This window comes from Lycium ferocissimum, chromosome 3 (assembly GCF_029784015.1).
Source record: "Lycium ferocissimum isolate CSIRO_LF1 chromosome 3, AGI_CSIRO_Lferr_CH_V1, whole genome shotgun sequence".
In the NCBI taxonomy this organism is placed as follows: domain Eukaryota; kingdom Viridiplantae; phylum Streptophyta; class Magnoliopsida; order Solanales; family Solanaceae; genus Lycium; species Lycium ferocissimum.
In genome coordinates, this window is record NC_081344.1 from 4,411,168 (window position 1) to 4,437,953 (window position 26,786).

At 35.3% G+C, this 26,786-nt stretch overlaps 2 protein-coding genes across 4 annotated transcripts; one reads left to right on the plus strand and one right to left on the minus strand.

Moving 5' to 3' along the window:
• The first annotated feature begins 11,777 nt into the window (after window positions 1-11,777).
• On the plus strand, window positions 11,778-18,036 carry LOC132049365 (protein PLANT CADMIUM RESISTANCE 10). 2 transcript variants are annotated; one of them, XM_059440125.1, is made up of 4 exons: window positions 11,778-11,930; window positions 13,006-13,195; window positions 15,743-15,969; window positions 17,386-18,036. In XM_059440125.1, exons 2-4 carry the CDS (start codon window positions 13,030-13,032, stop codon window positions 17,557-17,559), a joined length of 567 nt encoding a protein of 188 aa, XP_059296108.1. In that variant the 5' UTR covers window positions 11,778-11,930; window positions 13,006-13,029; the 3' UTR covers window positions 17,560-18,036. The 2 variants fall into 2 exon arrangements, with proteins under 2 accessions (XP_059296108.1, XP_059296109.1); XM_059440126.1 differs by lacking the exon at window positions 11,778-11,930 and adding an exon at window positions 12,709-12,924.
• Window positions 18,037-18,088: 52 nt separating this feature from the next.
• On the minus strand, window positions 18,089-23,015 carry LOC132049364 (probable inactive leucine-rich repeat receptor-like protein kinase At3g03770). Of its 2 annotated transcripts, none has more exons than XM_059440124.1 (8): window positions 22,856-23,015; window positions 21,019-22,444; window positions 20,757-20,890; window positions 20,236-20,476; window positions 19,933-20,135; window positions 19,756-19,805; window positions 19,440-19,551; window positions 18,089-18,858 (listed from the first exon to the last, which is right to left on the minus strand). In XM_059440124.1, the coding sequence occupies exons 2-8, from the start codon at window positions 22,343-22,345 to the stop codon at window positions 18,562-18,564; spliced, it is 2,364 nt and encodes a 787-aa protein (XP_059296107.1). In that variant the 5' UTR covers window positions 22,346-22,444; window positions 22,856-23,015; the 3' UTR covers window positions 18,089-18,561. The 2 variants fall into 2 exon arrangements, with proteins under 2 accessions (XP_059296107.1, XP_059296106.1); XM_059440123.1 differs by having other exon boundaries at window positions 20,757-20,893.
• Window positions 23,016-26,786: the final 3,771 nt, after the last annotated feature.

Sequence of the window (26,786 nt, forward strand, 5' to 3'; positions counted from 1 at the left end):
AGCCACTTTTTTAACCATTGTAATTGAAAAGTTTCATTGTTCTGGAGAATGAATTTCTACAAAAGTGTCCTAGAGCATGATTTGTAAAAGTTAAAATTCCAGAACAATAACTATTTTTCATTTACAAGGCAGAAAAGTGGCTAACTTGAGCTATTACTATTGAATTGAGGGTGTCAGCATAGATATTGTTGCCAAAAGAATTTAATTAAATATAAACACAAATAGAGTTTTTTTTTTTTTTAAATAATATACAATAACATATCCAGTGTAATCTCACAAGTGGGGTCTGGAGGATTGGGTGTATGCGGATCTTACCCCTACCTTTGTGTAGTAGAGAGATTGTTTTCGAGCCAGAATTTCTAGTTCTATACTGGAATCAAAACCAAAAATGTAACTAAATAGGCAGCGAGCTGTTCAGATGAGACCGCCCGAAAGAAAAGAAAAAAAGAATTTAAAGCATGATATCAAGAAAAACATGGCAAGACAATTATAAGATAGAGCAAATGAAACAACAAACAGTAATACATAATTGGGGGGTAAAAGGCAACTCAGTGCACTAAGCTACCGCTATGCGCGGGGTTCGAAGAAAGACCGAACCACAAGGGTCTATTGTACGTAACCCTGCATTCTACAAGACACTGTTGTCACGGATCACACCTGTGACCTCTCGATCACGTGACAACATTACTTAAAAATAATAACAAAAGTTTAGTCAGGAAGAAAGGTGGCCCGGCCAATACTGTTTCACAAAATCTTGCCTATGCTATCGGTGAACTCGCCTCTTCAAAGAGGCAGAGATAATTTTGTAGATGAAACAAGCTTCTGAAATAAGCCCAAGTTTTATTAGGCGTTTAGACAATGTTTGATTGAGGTTTGGGGGAAAAAATGACTATCTGAAGTTAAAAGTTAAAAAAATGATATTTAAAATCGTGTTTGAAAATGAATTTCACTTAAATAGAAAATTAAAGTTTTACGAGTGAAACTCATTGTTTAACTTATAAAATACTCGTCAAATTTGTTTTCTAAATTCTCTATTAAATTTAAGTTCAAAGTTGAAATAATGGGCCGAATTTAATAAAGATTTATTTGATCAAAATTATTTGAAGCTGAACTTGATATAGTGAAGTATATATCTTGCATTTGGTAGTTCTTTTGTGTTTGGCGTTGACTTGAATTAGTTATTAAAAAAATACTAATAGGATAATTTTGGGATAAAGTGAGACTATAATCTCAATTTAATTCCCAATTCTCTTGAAAAAAATGTCAAAATTTGAAGAATGTACTTGGTCTAACATGTTAGGGTTTTGCCATGATTTTCTTACCATATTTGAGTTTTACTTTTCCCTGAAAGGAAAATATAATTCTCTTTCATATTTGACTAGTCCTTTTCTTGGAGGGAAAGGTTTTGGACCTCTATAAATTGAAGAATCCCTCTCATACAGCAGAACACAATAGAATCCACAATGTAGTCGTTAAAGAGAGTTTTGTTTAGGGAGAGATTATTCTCTCAATAGTTTTCATCATTCTTTTATATTAATGTTTGATTTGATATATAGGTCAGTTGACTAAACCATATTAATATATTATACTTCTTTTTAGTATAGTTTTCTTTGTTGTCCGATTTATTGTGTTCAAGGTTTGTAATTGTAAACTTTCGCATGACACCCTGATTATTTTGATCCCAACATAACATGCGAAAAAGTACAAAAGTTAGATTACGAGTTACGACAACTTGTTTGGGATAAGGTTGGAGCAAATAGAGTACAAAGAGATATGTTAGTTTATTAAACTGAAAATTTTAGAAAGGATAATAAAGTTGAAAAAGACAAACCGGTCATTTTCAAATTAAAATATATCTGATGAAATTGTTCTTAAAAAAAAAAAAAAAGTATTATAAATGGCGTTTTTGTTCTTCCCAGCAACAATATTCTAAAAAGAAAAAAAGAATGTCAAAAGGAGACAAGGTTATTTTTTATGTTTAATTGGGATGTGCCTTGAAGTACTCCTGCATCCCCATGATTCCACAATTTTAATTTAAGTTGTATGCACGAAGTTATATAAAAAAAAAATTCCCATATAACGGTGAACAAAAACTTTATATTGTCAATTTATATAATTCAAATATTGTTTTAAATATAACTTTCCTGCAATTTATTTGCTTTCCCTCGCTACAGTAGACATTTTTTCTACTCAAAATTTACAATGCACTTTTCAGCTTTTGTAATTGAAAAATAACTTTTGTTATATAGTTTCTAATTTCACAATAAGTGACACTCTAGAATATTGTCATGGATCTTCACATGTAATTTTTTTTTTTTTTTTTGGTAAATAAGCAATTTTATTTCCCAAAGTAAACGTTGAAGTACATATTTCTTAAAAAAACCTGAGCACTGGACATTGCCCCAGCACATCAGAGTACTACTACAACTACTTAACAAAATCTTTCAAGTCACAAAGCACACTGCATCACTGCCTTCATCCGGTCCTCCACTCTAAAGTTGTTGCCTAAGTGGGGTAGAAATTGTGATTTTCCAGCCATCTAGCCATCCCTGCGTGAGCATTTCCCCTCATATGTATCTCTTGTATGATCGTCTTAACAATCCTCCCAACAGGTTGTTGTTTCCCTTGAAACACCCTCCTATTTCTTTCTTGCCAAACATGAAGACACCCTCTCCGTATACTTCATCCCGCCCTCCTCCCCATCGCATTCTTGCCCATGCTAACGGGCCCCTTCCTAAGTGGGGTAGAAATTGTGATTTTCCGGCCATCTAGCCACGAGCATTTCCCCTCATATGTATCTCTTGTATGATCGTCTTAACAATCCTCCCAAAGGTTGTTTCCCTGAAACACCTTCCTATTTCTTTCTTCCCTCGTATACTTCATCCTGCCCCCTCCTCCCCATCGCATCTGTACAGGCCCATGCTAACTCAGCTTTCTAGTGCTGAGGTGATCTTCGCACCCCTTGCCATTGCAATACTTTGAGCCACACTTGAGTAGAAACAGTGCAGGCAAAAAATAGATGAGAATGACTCTCATCAGCAACACCACACAAAGGACATACAATATCCACCCTCATTCCCCATTTGGCAAGCCTATCCTTCATATACAAGTGTCCATGCGCAGCCAATCTAAGTATAAAAATCCGTCGAGGGGACCCTAAGTTATTGCACACCAGATGTCGCCAAGCCACCTTCTGAAATTCACCTCTAATCTTGATATAGAACTTCTTAATTAAGAACTATTTCAGGTTACATACCTCTGTCAAGTTGCTTCCCGCTTCCATCACATATTTTGAAGCTTTTAGAATCCTTTGCACAATCCAAGATGCTTGTTTAAGAATATCCACTAATAGGTTCCGCTTTGTGCCATAGTAGCAATGGATCCATTTCACCCAGAGTTTGTCTTTTTTTGGCATATATTCCAAAGTAGCTTGATGATAGCTGTTTTGTTCCAAGCAGTGATATCTAATATATTCAACCCGCCAACCGCCTCGGGTTGACAAATTTTATCCCATGCCAGAAGTGCTTTCTTTGATAGCTTAGTCCCACCAGTCCATAAAAATGTTCTGCAAGCCGATTCAATTAATTTCACCACTTTCTTTGGTAACACAAAATTTGTGCCCAAAAGACCTGAATGGAGAACAAGACAGATTTAATCAGCTGTGCCCTGCCTGCGTATGAGAGAAACTTTGAAGTCCAGGACTTTATCCTCCTAAGGATCTTCTCAATAATCGGTTGGCATTGGACAGTGGACACCCTTTTTGTGCTTAATGGAACGCCCAAGTATCTTATAGGCAATTCACTTTTTTCAAACCCCAGGACGTCTAATATCTCTTGCTGAACTTCAGTTAAGACCACTCCACAGTACACAGAGCTCTTGGCTTTATTTGCGATGAGACCAGAAGCTTTAGAATAGCATTGGAACTGTTCAAACAAATATTGGACAGATCCAACATCTCCTCTACAGAATAAGAGCATGTCATCCGCGAACCCAAGATGGATAAGTTTCATCTTTTCACATTTTGGATGAAAGTTGAAATCTGGATTTTCCCCCAATTTCTACATAAGTCTACTCAGATACTCCATGGATAAAACAAATAAAAATTGAGAGAGGGGGTCACCCTGTCTCAAGCCTTTCTTAGCTGCAAAAGGTGGTGAGGGCTTGCCATTGATAATGATGGAATAAGAAACTGTCTTCACACACTTCATAATCCAGCTCACAAATATAGTAGGGAAGTTAAGGCTATTCAGGATTTGTTCTAAGAATGGCCATTCCACCGAGTCATAAGCTTTCTGCATGTCTATCTTGAGCATGCATCTAGGAGATACCCTCTTCCTGCTATAGCCCTTTACCAGTTCATGACTTAGCAATATGTTGTCAGTGATGGCTCTACCAGGTACAAATGCAGCCTGGCCATAGTCAACCAAACTACCGACCACAACTTGGAGCCTCTTAGTCAGGACCTTAGATATTAGTTTGTATAGCATTGAACAAGAGGATATTGGCCTGAATTCCTTAATGGAAGAAGGATTTTGTACTTTTGGCACCAATGTAACAGTGGTGCAATTAATGGCTCTATACATCCATGAAGTTTGAAAGAATTGAAGCACAGCCTCTGAAATCTCTTCCCCAATAATAGACCACGTTTTCTTGAAAAAGTAGGCATTGAATCCATCATACCCGGGAGCCTTAAGATCGTCAATAGCTTTTAGAGCCAATAGGACCTCCTCCCTTGTGACTGGGGCAATCAGATGGAGTTGTTGTTGTCTGTTTAGGATGGGCCCTGTATTCATAATGGCAGGATCAACTGCTGGAAGTTGTTCCGCACAGGTGCCAAGTAATTTCTTGGAAAAGGCAGTGGCTTCTTCCTCAATTCCTTCCAATGTTTGTATAATTTCCCCTTGTTCTGAGACCAGTCTTGTAATATGATTTTGGGCAATTCTGTTCTTTACATAAGCATGAAAGAATGCAGAGTTAGAGTCTCCGAATGTCAGCTATTGAACTCTGGACTTTTGCCTTAGTATACTCTCCTCCACCATAATCCATTTCTCCAGTGCTTGCCTCAACTCCTTTTCCTGCATATATAGCTCCTGGTCATGGTAGCAGTCCCTTAATTTTTCCTGAACCACCTGCAGTTGGCTCCTGGTATCAATAAGTCGTTCCTCCACTTTTGAGAAGTCCCTGTTATTTAACTGCTTCATAACTATTTTCACTTGTTTTAATTTGTTCCACGCCTTTACCATGTACCTGCCTTGGACAGATTGTGCCCAGGTATCCTGCACTATATTCATGAAGTCCTTGTGCTGACATAGGTGATTAAGGAATACGAACGGACGAGCATTTCTCACTGGCATTCTCTCAATAGTAACACATAGAAGGGCATGGTCCGAAAAGTGAGGGTCTTTTGCATCAACTTCAAGGTTTGGCCATAGAGTCATCCAAGCAGGATTGACGAGGGCTTTGTCAATCCTACTATGGACATGGGAGTTTTTCCAAGTATAAAATCTTCCAACAGTCTTAAGCTCAGATAGACCAGTGTTCACTAGTATATTCTCAAAGTCCCTCACCTCGGCATCCTGGATTTGGCTACCCAATTATCCTCATGGTGCAGGACAGCATTAAAGTCGCCCATTATCAGCCATGGCTGCTGAATAGTTGGTTCCATACTTTTAAGGGTCTGCCACATACCAATCATATCCTCAATGGTGTGAAGACCATAGGTTGTTGTAAACATAAAAGCTATGCTACTATTCCTTTGATGAATGGAACAGTGCACTAGTTGAGGGTAAGAGCTAAGCACTACTAAATCAACCTTTGAATGATCCCAAACCAACCAGATTCTTCCTCTGTTGTTTGAACCATAATTTCCAAACCAGCTCCATTGGGGAAAAGCTTTTTTTTACTACTTCAGTTTGTGACTCTATGTTCAATTATAACTAAAACTACTATGCTCTCCTTTCTTATTATTCTTGGCAGTTCCTTGTGTTTGAACTGCTTATTAAACCCCCTTACGTTCCAGGAAGCTACTATCATTGAGGTGTTACTAAGGGTGGATCAGAAGGCTTGCCACCTCCATGTCTACTACTTTGGCTTTTCTCCACCACATCCATTGCAGCTTGAAAGAACCATTGAAAGGTAGTCTCTTGCAGCAGACTAAAGCAGTTTTCAAATTCAGCTCGGTCACTTCCCTGTGCAGTCAGAATAGGGAGTTTGCTTGTAGACTTCCCCTTTGCTTATTTCCACCCCTCCTTATTCCTCGTAGAGTTCACATCCCTAGTTTGTGGTGCAATACCAGTGTCAACCTGGTCATTTTTAGCATCTTGTGGGTCCTTGTTTACCCATAGTTGTTGGCTCTGCTTAACTTCATTTTTTGTTTGCTTTGGTTTGTTCTGTTTTGGGGCCTGTTTTTGCAGAATCGTTCTACAAATGTGGCCAATCTAACAACACGTCGAGCAATACTGAGGCCACCATTCATAATCAATAGCTTGATCAAACACTTCCCCATGAATGTCAATCACTTTCATCACCCTTGGCAGTGGTCTAGTAATGTCCATTTCAATCAATACTCTAGCATAGGAAATCCGTTCCCTCCTCGATGTGCAATCATCAGCACATAAAGGCGTGCCTAATCCACTAGCAATTTTGCTCAATGAGTTTATACTCCAACAATTCAAGGGTAAGTTTGGAAACATTACCCAAAGTGGAATTGTCTTGAGAATTTCCTTACTGAAGTTAAATTTTGGGCTCCAAGGTTTAATAATGAGAGGTTTACTTTCCAGCATATGAGGGCCAGACCTCAAGATTGCATCCCTCTCAATAGCGCTTAAGAACTTGATCACGAAGTACCCATCGTTGTGGTAGTAGATAAGTGGTTTGTTCGTGAAGGTCCACTGACCAAGAAACCGAGAAACAGCTCCTATGGTAGGCGAATCCCCCACAACATACAATATTAACGCATTCTTCCATTGTTCAGTCTCCCGATCAACATCTACCCTATCTAAGTGCACCAGCTTTACTCCATCTTTTACAATAGGTGCGATGTAGTTGAGAGCCAACCCCTTTGATGCCAACTTTGTGCCCGTGAACAAATTCGCCCAATTCTTGCCCTCTGTTTCAGTTGGGGTAGGATGTAGCTTTCGTTGGGTTCCCACCGGCGGCCCTTGGTCACTCTCCTTATTTTTATCACCAATGAAGAGCTGCGTCTGTTGATTCTTCAAATTAGGACCCAGCTGCCCGGGACGAGGTCCTAGGGCACTCTGGTGCTAACTCGTCCCGGGGCACTCTGATTTGCGTTAGCACCTTGTACCCCCTCCCATGGTGTCACACCTTTAAACCCTGTCACCGTTTTTGGCGCAGCACTTGAACTTGCCATATTAGCTCCTTTCATGCCACTCATGATATTTGGTGAGGTAATCGTTACCCCCAACCGTATCATCTCATCTTGCACCCTATTCTTGGTATTTTTCAATTACAAGCCTAAAAAATGGCTAGTAGATGCTCTTTCTACCAAAATTTTTGGTATAGGTTTTTCTCTGCTGGTCTACAAATCCAAATTCCTAACAACATAGATTTCAATATAGTTCAATCAAAGGAACAATTTTTCTTTCCTTTTTTTTTTTTTTTTTTCTATTTTGTCTGTGTAGAAATTCTTACATTTTTTTTAATGACATTACATTTCAACAACTTAATTCTTTCTTTTTTATTCTTCTTGCCTTCATTGTAGGATTACTACTTGTTTTGCGGAGTATAAATCAATAATTAACAACATGTTAGTGGTTCCAGTTTGTTGAGGAAGCTGCCTGAAAATTCGAAAATGTCATAACCATCAGACAGAAATTAAATTTAGGCAAGTGGGAAAAAAGTCTACTCAAATTTTAAATTTAGTTATGTAGCATCTTGTGGTTGTTGAGAGGTGATTTCTTATCTAATGAAAGGAACTAGAAGTTGACTTTTTGTATTAAATTATATTTATGACTTCTATATAATTAAATCACCCAACTCAAATCTACTGAAAACTTGTCTCATTCTGCTAAATTAATTGATCAAAAGATGGTGCAAAAAGTTGCTTTCCAGCTTCTTCTTCTGTTCATCTTTGCTACTATCATTTCAACAGCCTCATCATCAAGTAAGTTTTCATCAAGTTAATTCATATAGCAATTATATTTTTAGTCAAAAACATATCTTGTTTTTTTTTTTTTTTTTGGTTGATAAGTGTGGTTTTTGGGTTTGCGCGTATGTTGGCCAACTCTATGGGATACCTGTTATCTTCTACCAGCATAGATACTGGATAACTCTATCTACCAATGCTTGAACAGATAGAAAGAATTACCTAGTGTGTTTATCTACACTAAAATTTGAACTTGAATGATTCTCGATTGTTGTAAACATATTCTTGCATATACCAATCTAGGATTTAGAGTTGTCAAAATTCATAATGAGTGTTATCTTATTACATGTATTTTGTTTTTTGTTTTTTTTTTTTTTTTTTTTTTTTTTTTTTGTATATGCATACGTAATTCAAGCCAAATACTTTATAGATTCAGTTGAATCAGAAGCCGCTCCAGATTCGCCTCTACACATGTGTAAAGAAGGATTGATGAGTGATTTTTATCTTGACTCCTTAGTTTGTATCTATGTTACACTACCATAAAATAACTAACTACCGACGAAATCCGATGGAACTTGGCTGTTCGAAAATATTTTCGACAGATTTTCTTTATCGACGAGTCAAAGTATTATTTATTTTCTGGTAATGTTATACTCCTACATTGCAAGGATGGTTGAGTTTAAAGAGTCAAATATATTGAAAGAATGCCAGAATTCACATATTTCCAATCAAGAATTTCCGCACGTTCTTATGCATTTTACACCTAAATTAATCTGAAAAATGTCTTTTGATTTTATGCACCGACAGGAACTCTCAAGGCATCCGCTGATGAAATCTCTGCCTACGATTTACCGGCCCAGGTTCTTGTCCCTCTCTCTCTCTATCTTGAAAAACAAATAATTTGAATCTTAATTTTCTCAAATTAATCTTGGGATGTTTATGTTTAATTAAAGAAGATTACTGTAAAATGAAAAGAATAGAAATATTGAAGCAGAGTAGGTGCTAGCGATGCATTATTTTTAAAAAGATTAATTTTGTTGAGGGATATTATTTCGAGTCGAGATAGAAAAGGAAAAATTAAGGAAATAAATCATAATCCACTCCTCATCATATACAATGATGACATGATTTTTAGAGAAGCTCCAATTTTATATTTCAAAGAGACTTTGGATTCCTTGTAGCGTGATCATCTCATCTACAAGTTTAAATTATAATGAAAAAAATTGATTATTTAATTATATTATGTCTTAACACACGTAGTTTTGATTAATTAATTATTTTATATCTCAACATGCTTTTTCACATGTGAGTAATATTTATCCATGTACGCTATATCGTACTAATTTACCATGGTTAAGTTATAGTTAAGGTGAGAATATGCATTAACTAATTATGATTTATTGACAAAAGCGTACTTAAAGACATCATGTATTTGTTAAATTGGTGTAAACGCAAGGTGAGGATAAGTTTTGCCTCACGTGTCATGTGCCTTATTTTTTTTCCTTAGGCTAAACACGTCAGTAATAAAAATGTAACGCAAAGGATTTTTTTTTGTGGCGGTGAAATTTAATTAAACCCAATACTTTTTTTTTTCTGATGGTATAGACCATCTTTTCTTGAAACGTAAGTTGTTAAAGAATTTTTTTTAAAATTAATTATATTGCTATGTTTCAAAGAGATTTTTCATATAATTTTAATCAGTTCTCTTCTCTCTTGTGTATATAGGATGCAATGGACATAGCAGTGGATGATGCAGAGGTCTTTATTGGAGAAGCATCAGTAGCAAGAAGAATGGATTTGGTGTTAGACTATGGTAGTCCTGGAGCAAACAACCAGCATAATCCAAATAGACCTTGAATTAAATTAAATTAATTACTTGTTGTCTCTTGTTTTTTCATTGTTTATCTCTCTTTCATTGCATGTAATAAAGATTTCAATTATGGAGGTGTTGGTCCAGTTTTCTTTAATTTGTATCAGGTTATAACTCTCTTAATGTGATTTTTCCGAATTATTTTAACGAGTCGCGTTTTGCAAGTTTATGTATAGCATATATAGAGTTTGAGTATATGCATTTTTCTTCGCAAATTTCATTTCTAGTTGAAGTTTTGGTCTAGTCGCCCTCAAAAATATTTTGTTTATTCAATTTTTTTTTTCTGTTTAATCAATAAAGTCAATCACCTTTGGGTGGTGACAGTTGTACAGTGATGACTAATGGTAATTGCACGATAGTTATCGACGATAATTGTTCTGTTGTGGTGGCTAATGGTGATTGTTGGCCGGAGATGATTGATAATAGTAAAGGTTATGCGATATAAATTATTGGTGATGTTGCACAATAGCCAAAGCGGGTAAAAAGTAACAATGGATCACATGAATCTTTAATTGAATAATAGCCTCTTAATTTTATTCTGAATACAATTAAACAATAAAATAAAGATAAAGAAGTAAAGGTTGGAGGAAACAGGTGAGTTGGTGACTATAACATTTGAGTGAATCCTGCAAATTGAAGTCCACGACCACTTTTACAAAAAAATGCAATTTAATGCTTAAAATGTTCACAGCCAACAACTTTTATTTCATCATTTGGAGATAACAGATGAATCAAGCTATTTGTTTGTTTAAGCAAGTGCATCTATATATTTGGTTTAATGCAGTTCACTTCGGGAGAAGTGGTTTTGTAGGTCACTTATAAATTATTTTAGTTTTATGGCTTTTTTACGAGAAATTTTCACATATGTGAAAAATAACACATACGAGATCTGAAAGGCTCATTTTTTCTATTTAAATTATAAGAGGGCAAGAGGTCTCACTTCCTCCTTCCTCGCTTTTTAGCAAGGGTTACAATTAAGCCCGACAAATAGGCGAGTGGATCAGATTTGGACAAGTTAAGAATAAGTTAGATGAAAACGCATGAAATATTCAACCATCCATTTAGGGATCACTTGATTCATATACAAGTTAAAAACGAATTACAGTACACCGATCATAATGCAACATATATTCTCTCTGTCCCAACTTATGTGACATATTTTCCTTTTTAGTCTTTTCCAAAAAATATCACCTTTCTATATTTAGAAACAATTTAACTTTATGAGATGATTTATAACTACACAAATATCTAAAGCATGTTTTGGACAATAAATTTCAAAAGTATTTCTTTCTTTCTTTCTTAAACTTTGTGTCAAGTCAAATGGTGCCACATAAATTGGGACGGATGGAGTAATAATTACTAGATTTATTTGCATTTGTCCTTGATTGTTTGGTTTCATCTCACTAAAACTGGATACACAGTGTATAATGTAAACTCGTATTTCATTTAACTAGGATAAACAAGTGTTTTAAGTGTTTGATTTTTTATTTTTTTTAATCTCACACTACGTAAATTTAAAGAGGGACAATAAAAAAAATACATATTGAAATTAAAAATGGAAGTCCAATACAGAAGATATATTAAAATTCTAAAAGGAGATTAAAAAAATATCTTACATGACAAAATTTATGTAAAAACCATTATTCATTGAGTATATATGAAATATATTGCTAGAATATGTAAAAATGGTGAAAAAAATTCTGCATTTTTCTAAAAAAACAAAACAAAAAAGGAAATTCGAAAACTTTTTTTCAACCAAATATCTTTCACATATATCGAAGTTTGTCACTTTTTCTAGAAACTTAAAATAATATACTATATTTTTTAAACCCCCTGTATTTTGAAAGAAACGCCACATTTTGTCCTTAATTTTGCAACTACTCCTTTGATTTGTTCATTGCACGAGAATAACTCGCCGGCCAATTTCTGGTTGATCTGCAAATTTATCCACCTGTAAGTTCCTCTTTCTCTCTCTCTCCAGATTTTACCCTTTTAACTTTATCCCTTTTCCTAAATGAATTTTAATGGTAAAAATTAGAGAAAGTGAATTTGATATTTGGATTTAATGCCTTATATCCGTTTCCACTGCATGAATAAAACTTTAATTTTGATAACACATCGTTATTTGTCATGGTTTGATTAGTTGCGATCAGAGTAATAATTGTCGTGGAATATTATTATTGATTAATTTTAAGAAGAAAATGAAAAAGAAAAAAAAATAGGTTAATAGGAAAACCAAAACATATTCTCATGAATTTCAAATTATTTACCAAATCCTTGTAATTATCCATACAACACATTTCGATTTAAAAACATTAATACATGATAAAATAGGTGTTAGCCCTAGTGGAGCCAGGCTGCAATGTGATGAATCTATACAGGGCTAGATTTTGTTGGTAGCTCACTTTTTCAGTTTGAAAAATTAGAATTGATTTCATAACTTTGGGGTGTGTTTGGTATGACGGAAAGTGTTTTCGCGGAAAATAAGTGATTTTCCTACTCATTTTCTTGTGCTTAGGTACGCAAGTTGAAAAATATCATTTTAAGAGCATTTGTATATATTCAAAGCAAAACACTATGAGGTTTTTGAATTCAGGGTACAACTTTTGGTGGTGGGAGTGGGTTGGGGGTTAGGCGGGGTGGAAGCCTGGGTTAGGGTGTGGGGTAGGCAGGTGGGGGTGGGTTGGGGATGAGTTGGTGTGTTTTTATTGATCCGGCAAATATTTCCCCTCAAATTTTTAAGGAAAACATTTTCTCCTATTTTGTGGAACACATTTTCCGTCATACCAAACACACCCTTAAGCATTTCTTCTTTTTGTCTTTCCTGTCAATATCTAGTGTGTGTGTGTGTGTTTCTTTTAATTCGGCTCCAGATGATTTATAGCTTCATTCAAAAGTAATGTGATTTATAGCTTCATTCGGAAGTAACGGTCCTTGATGGCTTGATGTAATCAGAGAACTGATTGGATATTTCTGTGTAGCTTGTTCCTAATTGATGTTTGTGCTTTCTCTTGGATTTGTGCTGCAGGTTGCCGTTTACACGTGACGAATAATGGGAGGGAACAAGAGTTATTCACCTCCACCTTATATTCCTTTGGATCAGTCAGATGCAGAAGCACTACAAGTTTCTACTACAGAACAAAACCAACAGGGAAAAAATGATGACCATGCTCAGTGGAGTTCTGGAATCTGTGCTTGTTTTGATGATCCACAGAGCTGTACGCTACTCTCTGCCCTGTGATCTTGCTTTATGAGAAGGAAAAAAGTGAAATGAAAGGTGCATTTTTGGGTAGTAAAATAAGATTCATGATTAATTATCCTCTTTATCTTATTAGGTCGAAAATATGATAAAACTCTATAGTTGAATGAAGTATTTAGTCTGCTTATATGCTTCTTTCTTGAAAATTTAACTTGAAATCGGTGTGGCTTTAGAAATTAACACTCTTACCAAATTCGCAAAACTAAACCTATTCATAGACTTAGAAGTGCTTGTACTTTTTTTTATTTTATTTCTGGTGTAACATGCTTAAGTGTATATGACTTAGATGCCTTGCTAGAGTTCCTCAGTGTCCTGCATTTATAAAGGGGAATTTGAGTTTTTGTATATTGTACATATCCAGACCCCGCTATGTGGGATTTCACTCGGTATCTTGTTGTAAATTGTACATATACTGCACTCTTTTGCTGGGACAAAGGTATACCAAAAGGATATATATGTTCTTACCTAATCTGTATCTTTTTCAATGGTGAGGCAGCCTTAATTTGGTTTACTCGTTGTACTTAAATACAACGGCAACTATTACGCCTCAATTCCAAGCTAGTTGGGTTTGGCTATGTGAATACTGACTATCCATTTCGCTCCATCTAGAGTCATTATATTCCAATATCGATAATTGGGATGCATGTCTGGGTGAGCACGTCCTAATGTACTCAGTACTATGAGGATTCATCATTATTGAGTAGATTTTTTTGTTGAGTGCATTATTGAGTAGATTTTTCTGGCCATTAACCTACTTCGGCCCTTGTCTTTAATTCGGGTTTGAGAACGACTAGTTGAGCAAACACACACAGACAAATTTCTTGGACTTTCAGTGTTGTTCGATATGAAACAGCTAGTGTTGTTCGATATGAAACAGCTCAAGTATTTTCAGTTGTGAAGTTAGCCTTAATTTGGTTCTTTAATTACACTTACATGTTTTCGTAATCTTCCTCACATAACCAAATCACAGATGCTCAATAATCATGGTCCATCAATTTCAAATAACGATGAATTTTAACCACACTTTTTACTGACATTGTATTTTTACAGTCCTAAGTCATTAAATGGCATGTATATTATACTTGCACATTTATTACCTATACCCCAGCGCTTGTACCTGTCCATTTTTTTCCCGTATCCTTGAATGTAAGATTTAGGTGATGAAGAATCTGATTTCTTCCTGTGTCAGATTAGTAATACTAATACTGGAGTCCGTGTAAGGTAGTTATGGAGTATTTCTTTTCATTCAATAGATCACTACCAGATATAAAAGTTGTATGCATCGTAGTAATATCCAGCGTAGTCTATCAATAAGTACAAACAACACCTTTTTTGCTCATATTAGTTCTTTTTAACTGCATTCTTGAGGTCCTTTGAGATGGTCACTATATCTCCTAGATGCACCCGAGCAATTAGATTTTACCTTGCTAGCATCAGTGTTGTCAAAGGCGCGTTTAAGCCCTGAAGCGAGGTTCAAAACATGTTGAGCGCTTTGCCTCGCTTTATGTGCGCTTCAGTGTCATCATCATGGCTCTAAGACATACTTTTCCTTGCCATTGAGCCTCTCTTGAAGAGCTGACACTAGATGATTGATATTTCACTTTATCGTAATGTTTTTACAATTTCTTTGTCCATATATTTGTTATTCATGCTTACTATTATTAGTCTTGGACTAAACATACATATATTTGTAATTTTGCACCATTGCGCTTTTTTTAACTAAAGCCCACGTTTTATTTGCGCTTTGCACTTAAAGCCCCAGCTAACCTTAGAGCTTTTTTGCGCTTGTCGCTTTTGATAACACTGGCTAGCATCGGAAGGGTAGACAAAAGCTGCAGTCGGATAGCCATAGTCATTTCCCGCTAGGTGTTTACCATGGACCTGAAGATGCACATTTGGACTCTGCCAGAGGCCTGCACTCAACATTAGAAAATATTGGAAGTCTTATGCTTGATATATGTGCATTTATGCTTGTGTGTTGGTGTACGACATGAATTACTACATCCTTTAGAGTTGCCCTAGTTCTACACATTGAGGTGTACTTGATTGATATATTCCTTATCAAAAACTTAAAATTGAAAAAAAGAAGCAGCTGATTGATATATTTCATGAATTCTGGACGACACTCATGCATTTCTTTTCTCAGCATTGCTTCCATTCTGTTTCCAGATTATTCTTTTTGAAACTGAAAAAAAAATGTCTCCAGATTATTTGCTATTCCGGACCCCTTTGGTCTCACTGTTTTTTATTCCCGCGAAGTAATAGTACAACAGCCAGAATTTGTAGAAACTGGTTTTCAGCAGTGCCAATGGGCCTAAATCAATCGTTCCTTTTGGAACATATAATAAGATGGAAGTGTGTTGTGAAACTTCTCTTATGAGGGTTAATCTTCGGATATAAAATTTCAAACACATGTTTCTAAGCAATGGCTTCTGTCGTGCCTGATGAGTTGCACTAGATGGTTGATGACCTTGAGTTGGTGCTAATTGCAAAATTCTGTGCGCAGGTTTTATTGGACTTCTTTGCCCTTGCTTTCTGTTTGGAAAAAACGCACAGTTCTTGGGATCAGGAACCTTGATGGGATCATGTACGACTCACTTTATTTTGTGGGCGCTTTTTAACTCAATTTGCTGCTTCTTAACTGAAGGCATTCTTCTCGGTTTGCCTGGATGCTTTGTTGCATGTTATGCCTGTGGCTATCGAAAGACACTGAGATCAAAGTACAATCTTCAGGTAGCCATCTCTGCGGTTTTTCTATTTGTAGTGCTCATGGATGAGAATATGGTTTAACATATCATCAATAGCTCTATTGATTCAACAGAAAAGACATATTTGGAAAAAATGAGTGAAGTTAGATTGTTTGAAAATTTACCTTCAATCTAACATTTCATATTTTCATAGTTGTATCCCCTATTTTGCAAAGTAAATTACACCCTAGCATGTGCATATGCATGGGAGGTTAATCTGATTTGCACACCTTTTGAGGATGTTTCTTTACCTTGATGCATAAGTCTCTTAATGTTGCAAAGAGGACATACGAATGCACTTATAATAATAAGATGACCCTAACCAAAAGAAAGAAAAAGGTTGTGTTCCCAAGAAAAGAAAATTTTGGACTCCCATTATGGTGTAAATTATATTAGTATTGATGTCTAAACAAATACTTTTTGATGGGAGTTTGAAGTTAACCGTTTCAGTAGAAGGAAAAATTAGGCGGAATTGTCTTAGAATTCCCCATACATTCTTTCGGATTGGATGTTATCCATAGAAGCTACAAAAGATCAAAAAATTATAATTTGTAATTAACTCCGGGGAAGAGAAGATCTATTACACACTATTTGAACAAGTAATGTTGGCTTCGACTTAGATAAACCATCAACAACTTGAAATCAGGAAAATTAGGACTCCATGTAAAAAAACCCGCAAGGGTGGCTCAGTTGGTTGAGCATGGGGCTTTCAGAATGGAGGTCTCAGGTTCAAAACCCCATCTACAACAGCAGGTGATTTGCCTTCTGAGTCGAGCTCGCCGCACGGGCTTGCCTAGTGCGGGTTACCTCTCCCGTGTGGTTTGCGAGCTATTGCACAGGAGCTGGGTTTACCCTGTGCGCACCCGAAGGGTAGCGGCTGCGGGTTCCCATGTCATCAAAAAAAAAAAAAAAAAAAAAAAAAAAAAAAAAGACTCCCATGTAGAAAAAGAGCTGACAGTAGTTCCCCATTCTGTTTGATTCACATTGAGAAGTTGTCCAAGTTGGAAATTTCAGTATTGAGTTTGTTACTGAATGAGTTGAATTAGTTTAAAACCAGTTAACCACCACTGCATTTTCTTTCTTTACTGTGAATTCTTCACCTTCCTTTTTTCCTGAGTTCTCTTACCTGCCCCCATCCTCTGTTCTACAATAATATGATATGGTTCAATGCCTGAAGGAGGACAACTTTTACCTTATAACAGAAAGATGTGAACTGCTTAAATTGGTTTCTTTTTAATTACACTGGGGGTAGGGGAAGGGGGAATGGGGAGGGTGATTACAAGGTGGGGGAATCGAGCCCTCACCAACAAGGTGAAAGTTCAGGTAGCCAACCAACTGAGCTGATAAGATCCCCAACTGCTTACAGTGGTATTTCTGCATTTAACAATATTATGTCCTGCAGGAAGCCCCATGTGGAGATTTCGCGACACACTTTTTCTGCCACTTGTGTGCCATATGCCAGGAGTACCGAGAGATCCGTGAAAGATCTGGAGACTCAAACTCGTCTGATCTTAGCTTAGTGGCAGTGACAGCCCCTCAAGTTCAGAAGATGGAAACAACTCCTGCAAATGAATAGATATCCCATTAAAATCATTTCGCAATGCTGCCTTTTCCAGTACTTAGTCCATCTTTGCATTCTTTTATTTTTGGTTTTTATCGTCCACGTCTAATATAGGTTTCTGCATTAATTCTCTTGTAATATCTTGATGTTATGAAGGTGGGTACTAGTTCACTGCTGACTCTGTATGCTTTCTTGTTGAGTTGGTATATACACAAGGAAATTGCTATGTCATCTGTTTGGTAGGAAAGAAGGTTTTAGGAAAAGTAACTTCTGTAAAAATTCTGGAAAGAAAATTATTACGTATATTATCTTTTCCTATTTGGTGTTAATAGTATCAGTAAGGAATAGTGGGGTTAATGTTTTGTGATAATCGTGATACCAAAGGATGTGAGTTATGTGAGTGAATGCTCATATACTTGTAGGGGTGAATATCAAATGTGTATTGACTCATGTTGAGAAAATCAAGTGTTATGACTTGAATGTGATTTCTTTAAGTTTTATGCACTGATTGTGTAACGGTGCAAATATTTAAGTAATACACATATTGTATGCAATTTGCTATCAAAGGTTAGACACTGACGATATAAAAAGTCTTTACACGGTATATAACTTAAATCCATGTTGGAAATAGTATCACAGCCTTCCATTCCTGTCCAACGTATACGGATTTAAGGGTTGTTGAGCCATTTCGATAATTCAATGGCGAATATGAGTTCGAAACTAGTTCAAAAACTTGATTGAAACTCTATGAAAACTTAAAGTATTGTCAAGTTTATCTATACAGAAAATTATTCCTTTTCACTTTTTCATGGCTTAGAGATCTTCGAGAGCAGGCAGCGACAGGCTGTTGTATGCTTTTAGCAGCAGGTGAATTCACTACCTTCAAACAAAGTCGGTTGTATGAATCTTTTCCATTTAAGCTCAATTCACGTCATTATCATGAATTGACAAGTTTTACGCTAGCTGGCCTACTATAACCCTCCTTTATGCGTCATTGGACCGGGAATGTGAGCAAACTCACACAGGCAGGCTATTGCTATTGCGTGACAAGTTGGGTTTAAGGTTGTAGAGATGGGAAATTGGAGAGGCATCACTACTTGAGGAGTCCCTTCTCCATGTATCCTCGACTTGAGCAGCAAACTGCAAATTCCATATTACATCTTCAACTGAGGGCCTATCTTCTGTATCTTGTACCAAACACCTGCAGCAAATCTCTATCATTGTCTTCAATGATTCGTCTGAGCATGAATCTCTAATTGCCGGATCAATCACATTCTTTCTTGACACTGCATTAGCCATTATGCTCTCTTGCAACTGCACATGGTAAGAAGAGTAAAAGAGTCAGTGAGGATTCATATAGTTGATACACTGTTGTTGTCGAAGTTGTGTTGGGACTTCGGGCCTTTCCGAGCGAGCTTGCATGCACCTTGATTATTCTATTGGGTAATTGCTACTTCTTACAAGCATTGGTCAGGTTGACGTGAGGAAATCACCGAACATTTTGGGGATTAGAACCTTGGTTTCTGATGATTCTTATTATATCCGAAGAATCCTCCATGTGGTGCACAGTTTGAAACTCAGTGGATAATGCCCAGACCCAACTATCCTTCTCTACTTAGATATCAGGCTTTTGTCTGCGGCAGAATTTCCAATGTATTGTTACTGATTTCATTGACCTGAAATACAACCTTGGGTGCAAGAGTGAACGAACTATGTGAAGGTTCCTATTATAAGGGTATCAAGCCACATCATTCTAGTTATGGTTGTTTGGCACCAAAAAGGAAAAGAATAAGATGCAAATTTCTAAAATTTATCAAGAGAATCTTTCCTAGTTTGATTCTTTCGTAGCTCAAGATAAAGTTTTTGAATGAAGAAGAGTGAAAAGGAAGTCATACCTGATTTTGTGTAACTCTCACTTCATTCTTGGTATTTATCTGCCTCCCACTAATTATCTCCAATAATATCACTCCAAAGTCAAATACATCCACCTTCTCTTCATAATTAGCCCTGTCAATTAGCAGCAGAGATATAGATTGAGCTATGTGTATTCTCAAAGTGGAACAGATAAGTGGATTAGCAAAAATATAGAGCTAATATGTTAGTTAATCATATGTTAGCAAAATATAGAGCAACATAAACAGCTTATATTTGATAAGTACTTCTCTTTTGAAGATATAACTTAACAAGCTACTATGGACTAGTTATGCATACCTTGCACTCTTCAGCTCCTTAGAACCACTAGATAAATTTTGAAAGTTTTCCTGCAAATTTGCACAGATAACAGTGTCAGCCAATTTTGCCGGACAAACTTTTTTTTTTTTTTTTTTTTTTTTTTTGCGGAGTCACAGATTACTGAAATATCCAACTTTATGAAGTACATTATCCCACCTTTACATTCTCAGCCAGAATAGGCAAATTATAGCTGCAAATTTTGGCAACAAGGTCCTGATCCAACAATATATCTGTTATCTTCAAATTATTTGAAAATATACCAGGTACAATTCCAGTATGCAAAAACTGTATTCCCCTTGCTACTCCTATAGCAGCTGCTACACGTTGTGTCCACGTTAGCCTTCGTTTAGCATGTTTATCTGCAAAAGGGATAGCACGTAAAAGAGAACATCAAATTCCTTATATTGATCAGCTAAGCACATTATTTTCATATAGTATATATGCTTATTAAATAATTACCAGAGATCCAGCTCCTTAATGTCCCATTTGGTACATATTCAAAGACGAGAAATATTCTGCTAACGCTCGAATCATCCAAATAACACTCAAAGCAGTGTCCAAGAGTGCTGACCAGATGATGATGTCTAAGTTTTGGCATCAATTCTATATGATGCATAAAATTTTGACTACTGGTGTTTCGTTTCGTTTTCAGGCATCTAATGGCAATGTATGAACCATCTTTCAGCTGACCTCTGTATATCTGAATCCCAAAAAAAAAAAACAGCAAGTTTATGAGCCTTTGTCCTTTCATACTTCATTAATTTAGTCATATACAGTCATCCTTTATAACAACATTTCAGTATAACAACCAAGATTTGTGTGATAGGCTACAAGATTCTGACTCATTTGTTGGTGTCAAAACAATGAAGGACGATAATACTATGAAACATTCCCAAGAAAACATTTAAGGATCTCAATATGACATTAAGAAAGAAAGTTAAGGTACATAAGTAAGGTACATGGTGATTCTTGAAATTCACCTGGTCGTCAGAATTGTTGCCTATAAAAGTTGCTGCATCAAAGTTGTTTGTTGCCACCTTAAGCTCTTGCGGTGAAAAGGTCCGATAAGATGGAAGGCTAAGTGATCCCATCTTTGTTGCTCGAGTAACATATCCTTCTACATGGAGAAAAAATCCGAGGTCAAAAATTAGTTGGCAGTTAGGAATCAAAGGAAACTTCATATATTTAGGCTTTATTCGCTTTCCTATTGTGACACAGGATACAGAAAGAGAGGAATCTTACTTGCAGCTGTGAATAATTCTGATGTATAGGTAGATGATGCATTTTCTACTATTGATCTTGTTGTTTTCTTCCGTGCAGCTATCTTTGCAAGAAACTTTCTGACTACTATAATAGTCGCGCAAACTAGAACGATTCCACCAATAATGCTACCACAAATAATCAAAGCAAGAACCACTTTATGTTTATGATGAAGAGGTAAGATACCAACAGCCAACGCCTCATTCTGACAGAAAGAAAATGGATGTTGAGTTCTGTCTCCAGTTGTTGCTAAACAGTTGTTAGAGAAACGCACGATCCTTTGCTTAGAACCAGAAAAAAGGCAATTAGGTAATTTTCCACTCAATAGATTAGTCGATAAATCCACAAAATCTAATCCGGCATTGCATTGATTATCTTCAAAAAGCATCCCCGTTAACTTGTTTTCAGCAACGTTAAGATAAGTGATCGATGGCAAGGACAGCAAATACGGAGGAAACGGACCCATAAATCTGTTTGAAGAAATATCCATATGTTCAAGGTGATGAAAGGATTGAGCTTTCTCCGGAATTCCTGCAGTGAACTTATTTTTCCTTAGTATAATGCTTCCAATTTTGCTGCTAACTTGTGGAAATTTCGGTCCAAGAGAATTATCTTCCAAGTCTAGTACTTGAAGGTTTTCTAGATTACTAAAGTCCGGCACATCACCAGTAAAATTATTCCTCGAAAGTACAAGTACGCGAAGATTATGCAATTCTCCCAACGTATCGGGTAAATGTCCTTGTAAAGAATTGTTCTTCACACTCAAAACCGCCAAAACAACAAGTGAACCAAGTCCATTTGGAAGTCTTCCAGTGAACTTATTTCCATCTAGGATTAAAGTTTGGAGGCTCGTTAACGATGAAATTTCTTGAGGTATCTTACTATGAAAGAAATTTGAACTAAGGTCTAGTATCTCCAATGATGAAAGTCTAGAAAGTTTATTAGGCAATGGCCCCCATAAACCAAGAGAAACTAATCTTAGAACTTTCAAACTTGGAAGCTTAACAATAGTAGTGACAAACGAATCGATCGAGAAGTTTTTTGGTAACTTTGAAGCCCCATTTTCCCCTATTATATGAAGCTGAGTTATGCTTTCCTCATAGCAGATAACAGTAACAGTTGAACTTGGCTCAGTGTTACAGAAATCAGTGTCATTTTTCCAACTACTCAGAGCATTTGGATAGTTCAGAAGATCTTGAATCCTCAATAGAGTCTTTGCTTGTGAAGATTGGAGTTGATGTGATAAGCTGATTGAGAGCAATACAAATTGCACAACTAGAAGAACTTTAAGTCCAAAGTCTTTTTCCATCACTGAAATCTATAACTCTTTGATCACTAAAAGAACTGAGTATTTTGCATCAGAAATTAGGAAGCTTCTCACTATTTTAGCTCAAATTTAGTCAGCACTCTGCATAGATAGAATTTAAATAAAAATAAAGAAAAGTCTAACATTTAAACTCAATAAGATAAAATTCATAATTTTATGTCTTCAGCTCAGATATTTGGAGAAAAAAAAAACTATACAAGCAACAAGAGCCCCTCTCCCCCCCCCCCACCCCACCCCCCACCAAATACAATCCAAGAAAAGACTATTAATAGCATAATCAGCAAAAAGCTACGGATTTGCGCCGGAAAGTCCCACATAGGGGTAAAGCACTCCTAACCCGAAGCCTCTAGTTAAGGCTGAAAAAGTATTTACTGCTCCACCGTAGCTGTTATTGGTTAGAAAAAAAGCTTCATGAAGTAATAATGCAGACATCTCTGCATTTAAAAAAGAATGCAATAATAAACATGAAAATCTTGTAGTCTTGGAAAGTACCTGTTTTGCAAACGAAGTTGGAGGAACTTCAAGTAAACAGAAGGAAGGAAAAAAACATGGAGACCTCCAAATGAAGTAAAACACCAAATGCTCTTTTGTTTTTACAGATAACTTCAGAGACAAACTTCACCAACTGTTCTTCTTCAAACAATTGGTCAAGAGACTAAATGATTATGTTTATTTTTTAATATTTTTCAAGAGTACAGTAATATAAAATAGATAATTTACTTTTATTTGTTCACTTTTAACTTTTCACGCTATTTAAAAAATAATAAATGAAGTACATAATATACTAATATACCTATATTAATTGATGGATATTTTTTATTGACTTTAAAAAATAATTTAAAGTGAGTAATTTATTAGATGGATAAAATAAAAAAAATAAAAACTTTCTTAATATGCTAATAATAATAAATAAAAATAAAAATTTATTTTTGGAATATTGAATAATTACAAGTAAATGAAGGGTACTATTTGTAGTCTTTATGAAGAGAGAAAAATCTGAATCTTCACTGACACACTAAAGCTGCAAAGAAGTGACAGTTCATAAACACTAGTAGAATAAATAGGTGTGCAGAGAGACCCCACTACATTTGTCACTTTCTTTTGGTCAATTTGATTGAAGAAACTTCTTTTTGTGTGTAGTAACTTGAGTACACGTAGAATTAAGTTACTACTAGGAGCATTTTCTCCATCGCAAAATAACAGTTACTTTAGTTTTAAAAGATCCCATAATAATTGTCATTGTATGAATTCAAGACTAAAACGGATGATTATTGCAACTATTCTTTTAATATTAAAGAGTATGCAATAAGACCTTATTGAGGAAGAACCAATCTACTTTTATTTAATAAAATTAATTTAGTAAATTATACCTTGCAATTATTATTTTTTTAATGAGAGATAAAAGTGTTAAAACGATAATTAAAATGGGAAGGAGGGAGTAGATACCCGCTATAAATACAAATTTATATAACTCATAACATTTTCTATTAAATCTTCATGGCTTTAGATTTTAATTTCAAGAAACAAACTAATTCCTATGCAGTTGCTTCTGTAGAAGTAATTAAATTTGTTTGTAGCATATAAAATAGTAACATTCAAATTGGTCCAACAAAATTGTCCTCTGCTGTTGCTCTTGCTTTGGGGTATAATAAAGCATGTTTTTATATATTATACCTTTGGCTTTTCAAGACCAAAGAGATTGCCAAATCAGCATAGAAAAGAAAAAGAAAGATTCTAGCATTAGACTTTAAGCTAGGCATATTTACTGTTTGGTAATTTGTAAAAGAAATGGAAAGGAAAAGAAAATGAAGGATGAGTGGAAATTATCCTCAGTTAGGACTTAGGAGTATTTGTTTTGCATAAAAGAATTAAAAAGAAATACTACTAAAGATGTATTTCCAATTAGGCTCACTTTCAATTTTCACTATTAAGTTCCTCTTCAACCAAAGAGCCTGTCAATTTCCTTCAACTTATTTCCCTTTCATTTCCTTCAATTCCAAGCAAGGCTTGTCAGTCCGGTCAAATATTCAAAAAATGTGTTACTTTTAAGGATCGACACGCATCTGACGACATTTTTACAAGTTTGAACAACATAAAGCAATGCATAGAGAACCATATGTACAATTTTTATACTTTTGCCACAAAAAGCAAGGGCCCTAAACCCCATTTCCCCCACTCCTTTCAATTTTTTTCATTTTGTACTTTAATCACGTAAAATAATCTTCAATTTAACAATGTTCACGCTTATTCTTCATGTGACTCAAACCTTCAACTTATCAACTGGTGCAAAGGACCTCAAATTTATGGTAAAATTAAATTTGAACTCCAGTTTTATAGAAAACTTTGTCTAAAGTTTTTATTATGTTTGCCTTTGTTTTATCTTCTTTTTATAATAAGCTCCAATATTTGTCTGATATTTTTTCATCAATCAAAATAGGAGTAAAATCTTAACAAGTCAATCTGGTGTAATGGGCTGTCAGCTTTCCCTTTATGAGTCAGGCCTCATGGGATTTTTTTGGCTAAACACATCTAGCTTTGGCCCACTTTAAATAGCCACTTTGCCTTTGGCACTTTATATTTTCTCTTTTCTTTTTCTTCTTCTTGCATGTGTTTCTGATTTGTTTTGAAAGCAATTTTTGAATTTTTGAAATTGTGGAGTTGCAACACAAAGCTGAGGTCTTCCTTGGGCTAGTAGGATGTTGTACCACAAGGCCTAAACTTAATTACCCCCTTTCATTTCAATTTATATGACAAAATTTAATTGGACATAAAGTTTGAAAAAAATGAAGATTTTTTTAACTTTACCATGTAATAAGTATATCTATAGGACCTTTTTATAATTACTCCATCCGTTTCAATTTGTATAGTGTAATTTGATAAATCACAGAATTTGAAAAAGAAATGAAGATTTTTAAATCTTATGAAGTTAAATATATCATAATATTTGTGTGTGTATAAAACTTTTGAAACTCAATTATGGCATTTTATATAAGTTAGATGTTTTAAATTTTCTATTTTCTATTTTCTATTTTCTATTTTTAGCTAACTAGGATCCTCCCTCGAGTTTAAGTTTATAACTCTACGTTTCATATGTTTTCGAATATTATTCTTAGATAAAATCTCGACTCCCTTTATGAAAAAACCGGGATACTAATTGGCTGTAACTTCCATTTTTTTTCCATCTCATATCACACTTACGTCCTTCTAACTAATAAATGACTTTCTCGATATAATTATTCCCCCTACAAAGGTGACTGCGGCTATTAACGTAGACTTTGTCAAGGTTGCTTCAAGAATGGACCATAATAATTAAATTAATGACAAAATATTTCATTGTCGGTGTGATTAACAAACCAATAGTTAGCAGTCAATTGATATTAATCAAAGTTGCAAATTTAGGTTTGCTTATCACAATCAGAAGTTTAAATTGCAAAAAAATAAAGATTTAGTAACTATAAAGTAATTCACGTGAATTTTTTGAAATGTATATTTTCGTCCTTAGGTAACACATTGTATCGAAAATAGGTCAAGGTGTATGCACTCAAATCAAATTTGAATAAATTGTAAGAAGTAGATAAATTCTATACTAGAAAGTATTTATTTGCATTCAAAGTTTGTACATATATGTCTTGGATTCATTTCATTTGATGCAAACACTGAATAGGAACAAAAATTTCACCAGCCATGCGCTCCACCAAAATAGAAGTGTCTAATCCACCTTTTTAGCCTTCAACGTCCAATTATTAAGATAAGAGAATTTGAATTATTAGTATCATGTATCAAAGACTATTGTACATTGTTGAGACACTTTTATCCAACAAAAAATAATGGTTGTTAGTCGGTGTTCGATATACACCTTTCATTCCTTTTCCTTTTCAGCTTTCACTTCCAATTGAACCAAGCACCAACAAATGAAAAAGAAAGTGGGACAACACAACTGTTCAGAATTAAACATTTAACTAATAACATGTATCTTTCAATCGCAGATTTATAGTACTTAATTATGGATAATCTTAAAGCTTAATTAGGCCGATTGCCAATAAGTAGTTACCATACACATGCACTCTCACAATAAACAACAACAACATTCCCAGTAAAATCTTACAAGGTGGGGTCTGAGGAGGTAGAGAGGTTATTTCCGATAGACCCTCGGCATAAGGGCAAGCAATTCAAAGCAGTATAAAAAAGGAATAACGAAAGCGAATAAGCTATGATAAAGCAGTCTGGAAAAAAAAGGAGCAGTAGATATCACAGATAAATAAGATAATCGAAGAATAAAAAACAACATATAGCAGCGGAAACCAAATGACAAGAAACTACAAGAGCGCTACTACAACTACGAAAGGATAAGCGGGACACGCTCAACTACCTACTAATCTCACACATTCTCACAATGTTAGTTAGAAATTCAAATTCCTCGTTG